Source organism: Hydra vulgaris, chromosome 03 (genome assembly GCF_038396675.1).
Source record: "Hydra vulgaris chromosome 03, alternate assembly HydraT2T_AEP".
Lineage (NCBI taxonomy): Eukaryota > Metazoa > Cnidaria > Hydrozoa > Anthoathecata > Hydridae > Hydra > Hydra vulgaris.
Window position 1 is genome coordinate 44,069,805 of NC_088922.1, and position 20,243 is coordinate 44,090,047.

A 20,243-nucleotide genomic window follows, 5' to 3' on the forward strand; every position below is an offset into this window, starting at 1 on the left:
TGTAGCTATGATTTATTTTTTATTCTTTAAAATTTACATGTTATGGTTATTCTTAGGTGAGTACATCTGCTGTATTCTCATGTCAAAAGTGCGAAAAGTGTTATAAGGCAAAGGGTGGGTTAACGAGACAAACCCGTGCAAAAAATTCTGATGGAAAACCTAATATTGTTGAAGCAGAAGATTTTTTATCAGTTGAGACAATAAATCAATGAAGCTATAATTACTTTGCTAAGTGAAAAATACTATCCAGACAAAGTATTAAATAAAATATCTCAATATAACAATATAATAAATGATCTATTATACCAACAGTGCAACAAAATTTACAAAAAGTTAGTGAAGACAGGAAATGGTGAAAACTTTTACATGGAAAGTATGCTACAGTATGCTTCACTTGTAGTGGAGTCTGATAAATGTTTTAATGATCTAGAAAAACCTTGCAATACACTTATTTCAACAGTGTTAACGGATAAAATTCTGTATTATTCCAAAACATCTTTTTCAAAGAATAAATCAATTGAACTGAAACCCATATCTGCTAAGGAATTAGATGGTCTGCAATACTTGGCAGGCTACGTTTTGTTAAAATTTTGTAAAAAAGCTAAATACAGTAAACATCAATCTGAAGAAAACCATGCTATTATTTCTATTTTAAAACACTGTATTCTTGAAAAAAACTTGCCACATGGACAAAGACTTATTGATGTTCAAAACAGAGGTGGACTGATCTCACTCACAGAAGAGTGTCAGCAAGTATTTATTCAAACAGAAATAAAATTTTGATCTGAAACTCTAAATTCAATGTTGAGAAAAGTTGACATTGCAAATAAGGCATCTGAGCTAATTACAAATACAACTGTGCAAAGTTTTTATAATACTATTGTTGATAACTCCTGCCAACTTAAAATTGAAAAAGAAATTAAAACAAATCTCTTAGAAAGTATGGTGAAATTATACTTAATAGTAAGATCGTTTTCAATGGCTAAAAATGTTGTTCAAAGACAAAAAGCTATGTTTAAAAAAAAAAAAATCAATGGGCTTCGATCAAACAGAAAAAAGGTCTGACAAGTCTACAATAAAGAAATAAAGATAGAGAGCAGGGGTGGATAAAGGATTACAGGTGAGCAAACACCTTTGGAACGGTGTTGGCTCGACCGTAAGTTTCTTTATGTATATTTGTGTTCTGTGTAGACCTCTGGTGCGGTGTTCGCTCACCCGTAAGTTGTTTTATGTATATTTGTGTTCTGTTTAGACCTTTGCCGCGGTGTTGATTCATCTGTAAGTTGCTTTATGCATATTTGTGTTCTGTGTAGACCTCTGGCGCAGTGTTGGCCCACCCGTAAGTCATTTTATATTTGCTATGTTATTGTTTTGTTATTATTGTTATGTTATTGTTGTGATTGTTTGTGTTTTGTTTGAACCTCTGATGCAGTTTTGCTTCACCCATAAGTTGTTTCATGTATGTTTGTGTTCTGTTTTGAGCTCTGTCACCGTGTTTGCTCATCCGTAAGTTATTATATGTATATTTACTGTATTATTGTTCTGTGTAACCATTGTTATGATAATGTTGTGACGTTTTGTTGATAGACAACTTGGCTACCTTCACATTGGTGTCTATTGTTAAAAATGATTATTAGGTAGTTTTATTGCTGAAACACTACTTATAACCATTAAAAGCCACGAAATAAGTTTTAGAAATAAAAATGTATTTTTTGATGTTATTGTCATTTTTTATTTTTAGCGTTGTTAATACTTCACAAAAACATTCTCACAAATTAGGTTTATTATTTATTATTCATTTAGTCAGATGTTTTTTAATTTTTCACATTAACACAACAAATTTATGTGCAATCAGTGCTTTCAATAATAACTTTATTACATTTTTTAAGGAGAGTTTCTATTGTTATAACTGATTTTGGAGAGTTCCTACATAACAGAAGTTAAGAAATCTTTAAGGCATTTTTTAAAAGCCGAATGTAGTTAATTTTCATACCATGTACTAAAATCTATATAAATATTGTTACAATTTTATAATCCAAAATTAGTAATTTTGATAATTTTATTACTGTACTGTTTTATATGTATAATATATATTAATAAATCGACAATGAAGTTGTGATTTTTTACATATAATAGTTTTCTTTTGCACTTATAATCCGTACAAATATTAAGAAAAGTTTAAAAAAAAATAAAAAATAAAAAGAGAAAATCACTATCTAAAAGCTAAATTAGGAGGAAAAAATGGGATATTTCATATACATATTTCAGATTTTTTTTTAATATTATCTACATAATCACTTCTTTTTATAATTTAATTTTCACTAATAAAATGATAATATGGAAAACCGTCTAAGCCACACAAATCAGAAAACAATGACTTAAAATGTGTGTTTGTTAATTTTTTAGGATGGTTATAAAAACAACATTAAATATTGCTTTTGTAATCACTGTAATACACTGCGACCATTTTCTATAGACGCATGAAGAATTTAGCGGATTTACAGTGTTACAGTGGTAATGAAATTGTTCTAACTGTACTTTTTGAATTAGTATATGTAAGAAAACAATGATCCATTATGCATCTGATTATTAATTGTCTTGATTGTATTAAAATAATTAAATTTTTAATATTCACGTGGCAATTTTCTATAGACGCACTAAAGTTTTGACGATTTTTGACGAGTAATTTTCTATAGATGCACTAAAGTTTTGACGAGTTTTGTCGCAAATTTCTTATATTCTGTAGTATTTTTTATTTTGTGAGTCAAAATTAAGTTGGACTTAACCAAATGCCGAAAGGAAAGGTCCTTACCAATATTGAAAAAGGTCAGATATTGACTTATCATCGAGAAAATGTTTAGTGCAACAGAAAAGTTAAATTTAGCATTTACATCTTGCAAAATGAAAAGTTCTGAATATATTGATGTGCTAAAATTATGCTTGATTCTATTTAAAAACAAATATCAACGCAAAAAGTTTGTTTTTCAACAAGACAACGCCAGCATTCACAATAGTAAAAAGACTAAAGCTTGGTTTGAAGCTAAAAAAATTGAGCAAATGTGATGGCCTGCTCGCATTACAGATTTGAATCCTGTTGAAAACATCTAGGGAATCATTGTAAGACGTATCTATGCTGACCAGATGCAATATAACTCTATGGTAGAGCTAAAAGTAGCGGTATCAGAATGCTGGCAGGATATAGAGCCAAAAGTGCTGGAAAACTTGATGGGAAGTATGCCAAAACAAATTTATCAAGTAATTGAGCATTAAGGAGGTCCAATCGAGTACTAAAAATGTGATAAAAACATTTTTTTGGATAGTTTTGTTAAAAAATGTGAACTGCGTCTATAGAAAATAGTCTGCTATCTTTTGAATTTAATTCATTTATTATTAACCTCTTTTCATATTTAATATTATTTTTTGATAATTTTTATTATTTTAATACTTTATTTATAATTTATTGAAATACACTATAAAAATACAGTTAAGTACGTTATTAAGACATAATCCGCATGCGCCTATAGAAAATGGTTGCAGTGTATATATGAGCAATCTTATAAAATTTTTTTACGATTGTTCACTAGGTTAACCCCCTATATGTGTTTTACATAATAAATTAACAGAGTTAAAAAAAATCTTGTACGAAAAAATTTTTAAGAGGTGCCTAAAGACTCATCATTATTTGACAGGTCACTAATTTTTTTTCAAAAATATTAGTGATCATACAAAAAATTTTACGAACACAAAGTTTTTTCTATTTTATTCCAATTCACTAGCAATCGTTAGAGGTTTACTTTTGAAATAAAGCGGTGATGGTGTAACAACCTATTATAAAAAATTGGTTCATTTTTAAAACTATTTTTATCATTAATAAAATGAGAAAAACTATTATAAAAAATAAAAATGATGTTTTATTAGATTACAACATAAATTCGTGACATTTATTGTGTTAACATCTCAAAAATCTGTTTTATTTTGGAAGAGAATCTATTTAAAAGTAGTTTTTTTTAATCATATGGTTTTTTGTGAAAACTGTTTTTAATAATAATAAAATTTAAAGCTGCTATACAAAGTGAGATGGGGGGAAGGGGAGGGTCAGTCGTATGATATTGCCTCGAGGGTTTAGGGATCCCAAGTAATATTTAAAGGCTTTATTTTAAAGTTTAAGAAAGTGGTTGTTCCCGAGAATATTTTTTAAAGAAAAATTAGTGTTCCTAAGAAAATGGTCTTAAAAATAAAATTTTGCCCCAGGTCCCAACCAACCTCGGAGGGACTTTAGTAAAAACTTTTAATTAATTTTTTTTTCTTAAAGAAAAATTGTTTTTATTTGATAAACTTGTTGATTTACTATTATAAAAAAAACACAAATTCATTTTTGATTTAATAATATATATTATAAATATAAAATAGTATAGCATAACAGAGTACAGTATAATAATAAAGTTATAATAATTATTATAACAATTTGGATAACAAAATTTTAACAATATTTATATAGCCTTTTAGTAAATGGTATGAAAATTAACGATATTCCGTCTTGGCTTTTAAAAAATGCCTTAGAGATTTCTTAACTTTGTTATGTTAGAACTCTCCAAAATCAATTATAACAATAGAAACTCTCCCTAAAAAATGGAATAAAGTTATTATTAAAAGCACTGATTGCACATAAATTTGTTGTGTTTGTTAATGTGAAAAATTAAAAAACATCTGACGAAATGAATAATAAATAATAAACCTAATTTGGGAGAATGTTTTTGTGAAGTATTAACAACGCTAAAAATAAAAAATGACAATAACATCAAAAAATACATTTTTATTTCTAAAACTTATTTTTTGGCTTTTAATGATTATAAGCAGTGTTTCAGTAATAAAATTACCTAATAATCATTTTTAACAATAGACACCAATGTGAAGGTAGCCAAGTTGTCTATCAACAAAACGACACAACAATAACATAACAATGGTTACACAGAACAATAATACAGTGAATATACATATAATAACTTACGGATGAGCAAACACGGTGCCAGAGCTCAAAACAGAACATAAACATACATAAAACAGCTTATGGGTGAAGCAACACTGCGTCAGATGTTCAAACAAAACATAAACAATCACAACAATAACATAACAATTATAACACAACAATAATATAGCAAATACAAAACGACTTACAGGTGAGCGAACACTGTGCCAGAGGTCTAAACAGAACACAAATATACATAAAGCAACTTACAGGTGAATCAACACCGCGACAGAGGTCTAAACAGAACACAAATATACATAAAACAACTTACGGGTGAGCCAACACCTTGCGAGAGGTTTACACAGAACACGAATACACATAAAGCAATTTATGTGTGAGCCAACACCTTGCTAGTGGTACAAACAGAATACAAATATACATACCTCTACCCTAATAGCAAGTAAAAATATAAAAGATTGTAAATTACTTCTTTGTAGATCTTTTTTTTAAAGGAGCATTATTAAAAAATTTCCAGCAAACTCTGAGTTTTTGCTTAAAACTTCCTTTTGTATTCCCAGTAACTGGTGCTATAGAATGTTGCATATGTAAGGTGTTGGATTGATAGCTAAATTGAATCAAAGTTAGATTATCACCTTTCAAGACTACGCTGTCTTCCAAAATACTCTTCTAACACATCTTGATTGAAGCGCTCTGACAATATAAATGGCATTCCTTCACCTAACAGAAAACGTGTTGGTTCTACAAAAACTTTACAATTCTTGATATAATCTTTCCGACTTGAAAAATACTTTAAAAACTCATTCAATAACCAATCAAATCAAGAGTCATTAAGATCACGATAAGGTTATAAGTCTGATTTCTTTTTTAAATAAACTTTCATTTTGGTTTCTAACATTTAAACAGTCAAAGAATCTATCCATAATTAAACAAAGTTCAGCTGTAACATGTGTTTCAGGAGGATAGTACTAATAATATTTGCAACACTTGCACTTAAAACTTGTGTGGCATATTGTACATTCATTACAGAATATGCAGTTAAATGTACACGTTCATAATTAAGTTTTGGTAAAACTTTAAGACTGTTATTTAGTTCATCCTGTACTATTTTAACTATATGGGACCAAATAATACTCAGATCACGGTTCCAAAGATTACAGGTACATTTACCCACACCAGAGTGATACATGCAGTTTCTAAATATTTTCATTAGATGCAGAGCATCTGCAAAAAAAAACAAAAAAACATTCAGATGCATATATATTAATTGTGCGATACACAACATCTCAGTTATCTGGATTGTCTAATCCACTATGCATTTTATAAAATGATCGATTTGGTGAGGCACCATTTGAAACTACAACAATTACTTTCAAGTTACAACAAAGTTCTAATATAGAGACAGCTTTACAAAATGTTGACATTATTTACATTGCTGTTACACCATTAGTAGCAAAATAAGCTAGAATAAAGTGATTGCATGCGATTCCACATATATAATATACTAGACAATGACTGTAAAGGTGAAAAAGTTTATTTCAGGGTCTCCAAGATTGACGGATTCAATGAGCTTACCTGATGACTTGTCAAATACTAAATTGTCTTGTATCCGTATTTCATCAAAAGAAAGAACAACATTTTGCTGAATATCGAAGAGGTCTTTTGTATTTTCTCTTAATTCAACTGCTGGGTTGAATCCTACTGATGGCTGAATATCATTCTTATACTCGCGTAATGTCCGCCTACTTGGAAGTGTTAAAATGTTAGCATCTCTAAGTTCATTTTATGCTGAGGCTGATTTAGATGCAAAAGAGAGAATTATCATTGGATGATATCTTGAAATTTTCATTGGATGATATCTAGGAACTTTGTTAGTTAATAAATGACTCGTTCTTCCCAGAAAAGTTTCATAAATGGTGTCATATTTTTTTGGTTCTTACTAATTATAATATCAAGATCAGAATTTAAACAAGTGCTGACTTAAATATCTTTAGCCTGTATTTCCTTCTGCATTCTTTCAATATTCTGCAAAAGTATTTTATTTTTAGAATGCTCTTTAACTAGTGCTAACTTTATGCGATTTAAATGTTTGACAGATGAGATAGATAACAGATGTGTGACAGATAAGATAGATAACAGATGTGTGACAGATAAGATAGATAACAGATGTGTGACAGATAAGATAGATAACAGATGTGTGACAGATAAGATAGATAACAGATGTGTGACAGATAAGATAGATAACAGATGTGTGACAGATAAGATAGATAACAGATGTGTGACAGATAAGATAGATAACAGATGTGTGACAGATAAGATAGATAACAGATGTGTGACAGATGAGATAAATAACAGATGTGTGACAGATAAGATAGATAACAGATGTGTGACAGATAAGATAGATAACAGATGTGTGACAGATGAGATAAATAACAGATGTGTGGCAGATGAGATAGATAACATATGTGTGACAGATAAAATAGATAACAGATGTGTGACAGATAAAATAGATAACAGATGTGTGACAGATAAGATAGATTTGTTTTGGTTTTTTAAAAATTTAACAAAGATCTGAATTAAGTTTTTACAGGCATAAATTTAATGAGGATTAAAAATCTTTTAAATAAGATAAATGTATTTCAAATTTTAACATTAAAATTAACAAAAACAACTTAGAAAATATCTAACTTGTAAACTCAATATCTGTTGGTTCAAAACAAAGTTCACAGAGAAAGATATTCTCATTTGCAATGCACTCTTTGAGATGCTTGTCAAAATCTCTACATTTCAACAAAATATTTATTATATTTTTTCTCAATTGTTGATGAAAATTGTCTGATCGATTTGTAAGTTGAAATACTCCAATACCTTGATGTTTAGAGTTTCTTGTAACTTTACATTCAGGAAAAGTACAATTTTCTCCTGGCATTTTTAATTTAAAAAAGTTATAAAATAATTGTAACTTAATTATTTAAAAGTTTGAACAAAATTAATATTAAAAAATTGAAATTAATTAAATGGCAAGCTTTTAGAATTATGAGAAGTGAATGAAATGTAGACTTTCTTCAATCAGTAAATTTTTTTTGTGCTTACTTTGATCACGTGACTACGTTATTTTTAAACAGTAAGACCATTTGGTCAAAATATTTTATTTCCCGACCAGGTATAACTTCTATTGGCTATGGTTTAAGTGCGGTATTTGGCTACATGGTATAAGGGTATAAAATTTTGGTATTAAAATAATATATAATTGCAGCATTAAGTTCTTATAGTCTGATTAAGTTTGTTATTCTTGTTTCACAAATGACTTTAAACCAAGGTTCATCTAAGCAATTTAGCAGTCTTAAACATTCTTAGAAAAAGTTCATCTTCTTCAACTCATTTGCACACTTTTTCTAAAGTTTGGTAAAAATTTATATTAAATTCTCCACCACCACACAGTGGTCAACTAAGCAATGAAATGGCAATAATATTTTAAAAATCAAAAGTGTTGAAAATAGCAATTGATGAAAATCGTCTGATCGATTTGTAAGTTGAAAAATTCCAATACCTTGGAACCTATATATCATTATCACTTATCAACATCAAAGTTGAGCCAATTTGACCCTTGAATATCCAACTCCAAATTAAAAAAGTATTCAATTTTTTTTGTTGATGTTTTGTCTTAAAAAGAATTTTTTCAGACACCAGATGTGCCTAGTTAAGGAAACTTTTTTTCTTGCATGGAAAATCTAGTCTTTCATTTAAAATTAGAAAAGAGTCGAAGATAAGCAAGTTTAAGAAAAATTAATTTATAGTTAAATATATTTCCTTAACTTTTGGTTCAATGAAAAAATATATTTTTTTTGTTTTGAATAAGTCTAGGATGGTATTTGAAAAAGTCTAATATTTTTATATTAAATTTGGTAATTATTTACATTTTTAAAATTAAATAAAATAATAAGTTAAAAATTTAAAATATTTGATTAAAAGCTCAATCTTTCAGACAATTAATAATTTGTGTCAGAACTTTAAAAGTGTATAACCTTTTTTGTCCGTTTTTAAAGTGTTGGTACTCAAAATTCAGCTCTTTTTTCTCTAAATGAAACTGCAATCTTAACTCATCATAGTTGATAAAATTTTTAAAAACCTTTAACATTTTTACAAAAACATTACATTATATATTTCTTTGGAACATTTTTTCTCATTTGAATTATTGTTATTTGCAAAAAAACTATTTGATATTCAAGCATTTTGTATTACTTTGTAAGAAAAAATATATTTGTTCTGCTCCAGACATCCCATTGCAAGAGTGTTTCGTCTGAAAGCTATGCAAACTAATGGGCTGGAGTTTACTGATGTTCCTGGTCAGCTGAACTTCTTAGAAAACTTTCTCCTTTTTTGTCTGTCAGTCTCTTTGGAGGTGGTCGGTGATACATTGGGAGAGTTCAGGCAAAGAATCAGAAGCTTTCTACTAAATCAGCCTGAAGATATTATTGACAAAGCCTTGAAGGCAGCTCTGAACCCTCCGCCTATGATGCCTGCCTTAAAAACACCAACTGCTGTCCTTGCCTTCATTCTCAACAACAATATTTCCAAAAGTAAATTTTGTCAATTAATAGAGGAATGTGCTGAAAACTTTTCAAACATTTGGCCAAATTATAATGCTTAACTGAAACATATTATGTGATTCTTTAATTAGTTGAAAAAAGATTAGTAATCCATGCTGATGTACTTTCAACTTAAGTTCCTAATTATAATTTCATATTCTTGAAGCAAAAAAAAACTGCAGACCTGAAGAAATTCAAGTAGATGCACCAACAGCAAAAGTTCCACTTCAAAATCTTTTGGACCACATAGTCAAAAGATAAAAAAAGAATTTAGCATGCAGGTTTAAAAAACTTTATGAATTTTTAAGACAAAAAAAAAACTTTCTCATAAAACCATTTGTTCCTTATAATTAGGATATTCCTGGAAGGTGCCCTTTTACTGGAACAGCTTAAAGACTGCCTCTGTCCACGAATCTATATAAATTTTTGCTTTTACTTCAAATTTGGCCTAGATGGAGTTGGTTCATTTGCTACCTTCCATCAAAAGGGTGAAAGTGGAAAAGTTGCAGGTATCTTCTGCATGATTGATGGAAAGGTTCAGAACCAACTGACTGCCTGTCAATCAACTAGCAATTGCTCATTATTCCATCAATCACCAAGACAAATGTCAAATTCATAAGGAGACTTTTTATGTCAAAGATGGTGCTTTGGATTATGGAGCAAGTATTTTGCATTTTGAAATTCACTTCTTTGAGGCCATTTTGCATCTTGGTTATAAACAAGATTTGAAGACTGCAGGTATTCAGAGGATCAAATGAAAGTAAGGTCCATGACATTCATGTCAAGTTGAGCCAAAACAGTGCATGAACATCCATGGGAAACCCTAACCCTGCATGGTGCATGAACATCCATGACAAGAACTTAATTATTGTAATTGTTTTATTTATGTTTTTTTCTTAAATGAAGTTTTTTAAAAAATATTTCAAAATGTCTTTTTGGGCTATCCAAAACTACCAGGAAAAAAAAGAAGCATTTGATGAAGAATCTTATAATCTTTCTATTAGACCATTTCTAATGATAATACTTATTCCATCAACTAAAACTCAAATGTGTGACTTGTCATTCAGCTAAGTTTCATCCTTTCATAATTTAACTGTTTTTTGTGCTTAAATTTTTATTCATCTAGTTTTTTTTCTTGGACATCTGTGTTTTAAAATTTTCTACCGTCTTCTTCTGTGTTTTAAAACTTTTAATCTTCTGTCAAGTTTTTCCCTTTTTTTGTGTGTGCAGGTTTTACCCTAAAGTTATTGATATCAGTTTTTTCCGTCTTTTTTGAATAATTCATCATGATCAATTAGTCAAAACTTGATAAACCCATTTCCTTCATCAACCATAATTTTGAACAATTGTAATTTTAAATTTCTTAACCCAGGCTTAACAACAGTTACAATTCAAGTGACATAATCATTGGGTACCACAGGTTCTAAAGCATTTTGGTTATTCTCAAAGGTTTGGCTAGTTTATTACCTTATTGTTACAAAATTTCATAATATAAAATTTGTGTTTAATATAAAATTATGTTATGAAGTTTTGATGTGGTTATGTTGTATTTATCTTATCATGTTAACCTTTTTTATCCTTTATAATCGTTTTTCTAGCTGAGCGTTGTTTGTGATGCACTTCTTGTTAACTTCAGTCAAACATGAACTACACCTCGGATCAATAACTGAAATTTTTGTTGTGAAGGTTTTTTTCCAGTTCTCCTCCCTATTATCTTGCCATCTTGCATCTTTTACTGTTTTAATTTTTTATTTCCATGGCATATTAGGTTAGATTCCAAAATGTGGCAAAAAAAAAAAACTTACAGAATCCTTTGATATTGTAAACATTTAACAAAGTATCAAGTAAATTATTTCTTTTAAAAATACTTTAGCCTGGACATTTCTCAACATAAAAATGATTAAAGCTAACTGCGCATCAATAAAACAAAATTTTCAAAACAATGATCAAAAGTATTAACTTGATAATTTGTTATCTTTACTTAAGAACATAAAGTTACATACATTTTAAATACTACATGTAAGTGACACGAATTTATTAAATAAACTATTTTGTTCGCTAAATTTAAAAATAAGAAAATAAATTTTAAAGAAATTTAAGTTTGTTTTCTATATTCAAGTATTTAGACAGTCCCATCAAGACGTTCTTTGTTAACATAAGAGGCTAATTGACAGGTCTATTTGACATCCCTATAAAATTAGTTTTATTAGAGGAATCAAAAAAATGTTGATGTTTGAAAGTTGAGTTTGAAACTGAGTTTGAATTAATTTTTTTAACATAATTCAGAAGCCAAATCTGAAAGTTTACAAAAAATTAAAAGAATTTTTACTTGAAAATAAAAGTAATTGAAAGTGAAGAAGAAAAGTTTTTTTCTTTTACTTTTTAAATGAATAAGTTTATGTTAATCTTAATCTTTAAGTTAATCTTCTTACACAAGATTTGTAAAACTTTTAGACAAGCTTAGTCTCTTGTGGAGGTTCTACTGACGAATTAAGTTTTATTCTATTAGGTTTGTTATACTAGTTTTTTTATTGATATATCAGGTACTATTTATTAATATATTAAGTTATATTGATATTTATTAGGTTTTAATGCTACATTTATGTTATATTTATATCGGATTCTATTGATTTATCCGATTCTATTGTTATACTGGGTTCTATTGATTTAAGAGCTACATTTATGTTATATTTATATCAGATTCTATTGATTTATCCGATTCTATTGTTATACTGGGTTCTATTGGTTTAAGAGCTCAGTTGGGGATTAATTTTGTTTAACATGGGTCAAAAACAGGTGGTAATGTTTCAGTTATCAACGATAAATCTATTCTTACGATGACTCTTATCTATGATAAAAAGATAACACACTCACACACACACAAACTTATCTATGATAAAAGGATAGCACACACACACAAAATTTTACAATAGTCTTAAAATCTTAGCAAATGTTCGTTTGGTTTATGACTCAACTTTTTTATTGTTTTTAGATGTTCTGCGATTTCAGAATTTCGTGAATGTCGTAATAATAACAGAACGCACATCACTGGGCCCGAGTTAATGGCTTATTTAAAACCAATAGATCTTGATATTATGCAGAGTGTTTTTGTAATAGTTGGTTTGTCCATTGTTTTAAGGATGTTATTTTATTTTGTACTTAAGTATTTAAACAAAGCTAAATAAAATAATCATTTTAGTTGTGAACTATTCATATTTGTTTTTGATTTAAAAAAAAAAGAAATAATAAATATAAAGTATATTCAGTGAGAGCTCTAATTACGACAAATCTAGTGATTTGTCAAATTAGTTTTCATCTGTGTATTAATAGAACCTTTTTTTTCCTGATGAAGAAAGTCAATTTATGCTAATTATGCAAATGTTTACGATGTCCTAATACTGGTTCATGTTCTTCGACGCGTTTTAAAAAGTAGATGTCATCTACGTCATTAAATTAGATGTCATCTTCGTCAAATAAGTTCCATAAATTTGTAGATTGTCATTATTCTTTTTCGTGGAAATTAAGGTGATTCAAAAAATCAATATTTTTCAGCTTTTAACTTCGTTGTTTAATAAAATGAAAAAGTGTAAAATGCTAATATTTTATACTATTTCATTGATTTTTTTCATTAAATATTTTTGTTGTTGTCTCCATTTATTTTTTCACTTTTAGGGTAAAATTTAATGAAAATTCCTTTTTATGGTTCCATGACTTCATTATGATTTCTGCACAGCATATTTCTACATTCTGCAACTAATTGAAAGAACATGACAGTGAATTACAACACTCTTGCTTTTTTTTAAGATGTTGTCTACTCAAGATAATCTACTTTATCTTCTCTTTTATATTACTCGCTCCACCCATGTTTTTCCTTGAAGGCTTTGAATCAGTAATTCAAATCTGACAAAAAAAAATTTATATTAGTAAGCCAATAGCATCACTTTTAATGTTAGGAATTGCTTTTCATTTGCTATGTCAGTATACTCAGGGCCGCCGAGAGCTTTTATGGCGCCCTTTTATAGCGTTGAGTAGACGCTTCTTTAAGCACGCATGGTTAAAAAAAAAAATTAATCAAATGCAATCCGAGCTGACTTCCTTGTATTGAAAAGCTTGTGATAAGAGATTTTAGGCAATTTTTGTAAAATCTTCCACCTAGCCGGACTGTAGCATTTCTGCAAGTCAAGACTTAACTTTTATTAACACTATAAGACTATACTTTTATTAAAACATCACAAATTAGCTTCGCAATATTCACTCCTTTTTTTTTTCCTCCATGTCTTCAACGCAAAAAAATTTCTCTTTTACTTTCTTTTCTCCCAGCTTTTTTTGTTGAGGCTGAAATGAACAAAGTGAAGAATAAAAGTGATCTGTTTAGTGAGTGAAAAATCTGGAGTCCCTTCAATAATGACTGTAAAGTATCCAGCTTCTCTCACTTTGTTTAAAATGGTACAATGAACCAATGAAGCACACTCACGTATGAACTCATTCTGTGATTCCCATGAGAGGCTGTGTGCCTGTATTAGAGTTCCCTCTTTTTAGTGACAAGTTACGTTTTCTAGATGGTTTTTTAATGTTTTGTTGTGATTTGAAATTATGTCTAGAGCTCCTAGAACATTGCCTTTTTCTTGCTCTCCAAGAGCAGAAGTTTGACCCGTTAATAATACAAGAATCTGTAAAAAGATATACTGTTTGTACAATAAACATTATTAGCCAAGTAAAAATATAGTTTACCTCTAAACGCCATGTTTCGTGATGAGAGAAACAATGTCACATCTAAAATACAGCGCAATATTCTAAAGTTTGTTTAATTACCGTATCAATCTCACTATCATCAATTAGATTTGTCATCAAAGTCTTTCAGGTGATATAATGACTTTGGTGTACAAGGTTGTTGTGATGTGCTATAATTTGATCATTCAGCTTCATCCAGTTGTCTTTGATTTCACCATTCTAACGGAGAAGAAGACATTAATCTCCTGCTGATCCAAAACTTTTGCACCCAAATAAAGACCAAGTGAACTTATTGTTGTGTTCCATTCCAGACAATCCCTTTTAACTGTGTCTCCATTGGGCAAAGTCATGGAATGAACAGTTTTTGGAAAAGCTTTGTTTTGTTTAATATCGCGGGGAAATACATCAGATAGAGGAGGAAGACCTTTCTGAATGATTTTAGCCCGTTCACACTGCTTAAGAATCGGCGGCCAAAGTGCCGGATCATTTTCTTAGATTTCGTCTGAATATAAATTCAAAAATGGTTATAAATATATATAAAATAAAAAAGAATACCATAAGTCAGCATAAAAGGTATTGTGGAACCTATACCTGAATCACCAGCAAATGCTTTTTGTTGGTCAAAACTTTCATTTTCACTAGTTTTTTTTAATTTTATTTAAACATATATAACTTTGCAAAGCCATTAAGGAGGTGTGGGAGGGAGAGGAATAAGGAATTAATCAAAAGATATTCTCGAACCAAATTAGAACTTTTATTGACCTTATAAAACGAATTTGTTTTTAAATCTGAGGGCATTTGTATCAAATGCTAGAGAATCATAAAATAAATCAGTTAAAAAATATTTTATGAACTAGTATATTATTATCTTTAATCTAGGTTCTATTACTGCCTAAAAATACTGATTGAATCAATGCCTAACTATATATTCCACAAAGTTCATAAAATTGATAGTGTAATACAATAATACAAATTATTTACCAGGCTTGTAGTAAGCGGGGGGGGGGGCAGTAGAATCTCCCCTTCACCCCCCCCTCCCAAAAAAAAAAAAAAAAATTCAAATAAATATTTTTGAAAAAATTGACTAAAAAAATGATTAAAAAAAAAAAGGTCTTTAAAACTATTTTGAAGTATTTTGGGGCCCCCTAATCCAGCACTGCCCCCCCCCCCCTCACCTCACCCCTAATATAATTTTGTTCCAACGGCCCTATTTACTACAGTTTCTTTATTTATTAAAACATAAGCAGAGATCATGTCTTACTCTGTGAGTTTTAATCCATAAACCAATCAAGTAATATCATACATATAAATGAAACAAAATAAAAAAATATATAGAAACATACATAAAAAGCAACAGCAACACAATAAACAACAATCATTGCACAAACAAAACACCATAAACATCAAACATTTTGCAAACAAAACAAACTCAATCAACACAGAAAAATCCAAAAAAATAATAATAATGCATTCGTCATTATTTAAAAACAAAAATACACTACTTTCAAAAAATACTTAAATTACAAGGCGTATAAATAACACTAAAGTACAAGACAATATATACGATGTACTAAATTAACATAAATAAATAAAAATTGTTCTCTTGCTTTTTTTTCAAAAACATTTATGTTATAAAAATCTGTAGTTCTTTTTTATTTTCTATTTTCGAATATATTTTTTCTTTTAACTTGTGTTATGCTTTTATTTGTTCCAGTTTTTTGTCTTATTATCTTATTTATATCTTTAAACCTTGTTTTTACTTTTACTTTTTTTAATTTTCATATCTTTTAAATAATTTTTTTTCCCCTCCCTTTTCACCTTTAAATAAGCAGATCTGCCAATTAAGTTGCAATTGCGTAGAGTGACATTAAAATATGTACGTTGATAATTTCAAAATAAGAAAGTGACGACGTATTACAAAATGTAATACGTCGTCACTTTCATCTTATGAATTGTGATTAGAATTTGCAAAAGACAAGTTTTTGTTGATTTAAGAAAAGAAAAAATTTTAAATTTTAATTTTAAAAAATTAAATTTTAATGTTGTGTTTATGTGAAAAACTACACAAGAGGAGGATTGATGTTTTGGATAAAATCAAGGATGTTGGAATTAATAATCCCAACTTGTGCTCTGTGGTTTAGGAAGAAGTGAAGAATAAGATGAATGTTCACAACTTTAAAGATTTGAAAGGGAAGATTAAAGTATTTCTTGCCAAGCTCAAGATCAAATATAAAAAGCACGGAAGAACCTTCTCTCAACTTGAAGAACGCGAGAATGAATGTCTGGCGTTAGAACTGTACCCAAGACCTTGTCCTCCCACATCAAGACCAGGAAGACCAGCTGCACCATGGACTGATAGCTTAGAGAAAACTAAAAGGAGAAAAGTATCCAGGTATATTAAAATCTATATGCTACATTTTTGGTTGCTAGTTTTATATAAATAAGTACATTTTTCTAAAAATATAAAATATTTTTTTGTTTAATTGGTGACCATTGTACCGAAGAACTTGCATGTGCTGCTGCGTTGAGGGCTAAATCAAGCCCAGGAAAGGCAGACTTTTCAAAAGCTATTAAACATTTTGTCAAAAATCCAGCTCTAACCAGGAAATTTATTGAAAATACAAAAACAAATCCAATAACGATGAAAGCAGAAGAAGCCATTTGCATTAAAGATAAATTGTGATCTCAGTAGTTCACAATATTAAGTTCTTAGAAACTTTTCACTGAAACAGAATGCAGATATATAACCTTCAATCAAAGTAATATTTGATGCAAAATCCAAATATCCAGAAAATTTGGAGATTTTAGAAACATCTGCCACTTGTTATGTTCAGTCAATGATCAACCACACTTTATCAAGAATTATAAATATATCTAATACAGAAAGTCTAGATGGATTGGAAACAATTAGAAAATTCATATGAAAGCTGTAATGGATGGAGCCTCATCTCAAAGTCTTACAATCAAAGGTTTAATGACTGGAGTAATTTTGTAACTGGAGTTGAAAACGAAAAATCCTTGTTCCAAACTGCAATTAATCCGTCGAAACTGGAAATTGGGGACATCACTGTATGGTCAAACCTAATGCCTCCAAGCACCCAATTATGCAGGCCTCTTCACCCCTCAATACCAAAAGGAAACAAAGGAGTCAACAAGAGCTAAAGAATTAGATATTCTTTAGCTCTTGTTGACTCAAGTAGAAATTCTTGCGAGCAAATAGAAATTCTTCAAGATTTTGAACTTGAAATCCCCTTCTCTAACCAGAAAGCAAAGATAGAAACAAAAATTGAGATTAACATGTTGGACGGCAAAGCAGTGAATGCTATAACAGATACAAACTCAACTCAATCTTGCAATGTTTGTTCTACCAGGTCAAGTGAAATGAGCAAGCTGTATATAATTAGAGAAAAAGTTTGCAATAAGCAAGCTGTAGCGTTAGGACTATCCACACTGCATTGTTGGATATGAATTTTTGAATTCATTCTACACTTGGGATATATAATGGATACTAAAAGATACCAATCCCGATCTCCAGAAGATAAGTTATCTGTAAAATCTCAAAAAAAAAGAAATCACAAGAAAGTTTAGAGAGGAGTTAAGCTTAGTGGTTGATACTCTAAAGCAGGGATATGGAAATACAAATACAGGAAACACTGCAAGGAGGGAATTTCTTGCAGCAGAATCTTTCTCTTAAAAAACAGGAGTTAGTTTGGACATCATTTGACTAAGAAAAATATTGAATGCCGTTTGCAGTTGATTTTACATGAACTTGGATGCTTTTAAAGCATACTGTTATAAAACTTCAGAGCTGATAGTGGAAACCTATCCTTGGTGCATTATGCCACCTACACTTCATAAGGTTCTGGAACATGGATTTTTAATTGCTGAGCATTTGGATCTTCCAATTGGGGCCTATTTTGAGGAGGCTCAGGAAGCACAAAATAAGGCCATACGAAATGAAAGACTTGATCACACATGCAAAATATCTAGAATTTATGTGATACGGAACCAATTCCATTATTTACCAATAAGGAGCAACCCTGTGATCTCTTCGATTGCTTTCAGGAACCCAAGACATTTGCTGGTCCCAACCTTGATTCTGACGTACAGGACCTCCTCAGAGGAGATGAATAGTTTTTTTTTTTCTTAATAGATGTTATCTTTTTAAATTTGAACTTTCAACCAAAAATTCAAGGGGAAGGGGGAGGGGGATAAGGGGAGCGGTCTACAACTTAAAAATTTTTTAATTACCCACTTTTTTTGTTTTTTTTTAAATCGGAACAGTTTTTTAATAAAAATGTTTATTACTTTACAAAATTTGGAGTTTTGGCCGCATTTTAGTCATTTCGCTTCACTGTGCGCCATTGTAAATTAATTAAATTACTTAATTATTTAATGAAGTTATACTATAAAAACATCATGTAAAATCACAAAACATTGAAATTAAAAGTTAAACATTGTATAAACACTTAAAAAAAATTTATCATTTTTTGTTTATTACTACTTTAAGTTACACATAATGACTAGATTATCATGGTTACATTATGACTTATGTCATAATAAATGCCAAGTGTAAATTTCAAACTAGTTATGCTAATGCAATTTTGCGCTTCTATCTTTTTTATAGAAAAAAATAAAATTGTTAGAAAGACTATTCATGCAATACTGAAATGTATCCTTTATTGGGGACACCAGACACAACTAAACTGCTAAACTGCTTTCTCTACCAATTAAGCTACTATTTACGTTCTGTAAAGCATTTACAGATTAGTATTTGTAGTATGAGTATTTACACCATAAATGTTTACAGCATTGGTATTTAGATCTGCATTCTATCATCAATATTAACACTATTTAGAGTTCTCTTTTTATACAATAAAAATCTTTTCTAAGTCGTGATGATCAAATGTTTAGACGCTTTTTGGTTAGTTTGATTCGTTGTTATCAATAACTTATCAATTTACCTAATTACAAAACCATTAGTTATTATTAATGTTTTTTTCAAAAATACATTTACCCTGAATAATAAGGGGGATGGTATAAGGCTATAGTCTCTCATTGAGTTGGGACTATAGCCTCATGAGGCTATTTCTTAGCTTTTCCGGTGTCAACAACCACGTAATTGGTCATTCGGTGCTAAAGGTCATTTTCACTTAGAAAGACTTACATTTTTACTAAGAAAATAAAATAAGTTTTTTGACGCATTTTTTAAGTAACTTTAAACCTTATACCCAGGGATCTTTTTTTCAGAAATAGTGCTACCTTTGATTTTCTTCAAACGGAAACTAATTTTAAGGTCTGCAAAGACAAAAAGAGTTAGGGTTAGGGTTAGTTATTATTCTTAATTTTGCAAACATAACAAGTTACTGGTTGATTATTAAAAAAAATTGCTTGAAATCAAAAATTGACTATTTTGGCATTTACAAAACAAGTCCATCAGAGAGTATTAAAATTTGGTAAAACCCGGAGTAGTTAATGAGGTCCGACATGCTATTTACCACTCCATTATAAACATTGATATACCCGACTGGTTTTTTGAAATGTTTTACTTTTTATTATACGCTCCAATTTTATCAGACATTTTTCCATAATTTTTTATTATCCTTCAATTTATCCATCATAAGATCAACTACCAGCAAATTTAAAGCTCTTGTTGTAACTTAAAAATAATACTCAAACGTAAATCGTAAGACTTTAGTACAATACGTTTTAATTCTACAAACCTTAACCTAAGAAAAATATATTTTCTTGATGTTTAAAAACTTGTTTTTGTTTAATTTCTGTAAATCTTTAAGATTTCTAATAAATGTAAGTTTTTCGCTCCAGAATAGAACATTAAAGTGCCAATTAGATTGAAATTGATTTTTTTTAAGTCGGAAAATGCAAGATGTAAGTTAACTTAATTCTTCTGTATTAACGTTAAGACATAAGAATTCTCA

The 20,243-nt window shown here is 29.4% G+C and overlaps 1 protein-coding gene across 5 annotated transcripts in view; it reads left to right on the forward strand.

Moving 5' to 3' along the window:
* LOC100206794 (uncharacterized) overlaps positions 1-12,774 on the forward strand; it is a 71,448-nt gene extending 58,674 nt beyond the window's left edge. For all 5 annotated transcript variants that reach the window (XM_065793338.1, XM_065793342.1, XM_065793339.1 and 2 more), the window contains one exon: positions 12,566-12,774. In XM_065793338.1, the coding sequence (XP_065649410.1) occupies positions 12,566-12,758 (193 nt within the window). In that variant the 3' untranslated portion in view covers positions 12,759-12,774. The remainder of the gene's footprint in view (positions 1-12,565) is intronic.
* Positions 12,775-20,243: the final 7,469 nt, after the last annotated feature.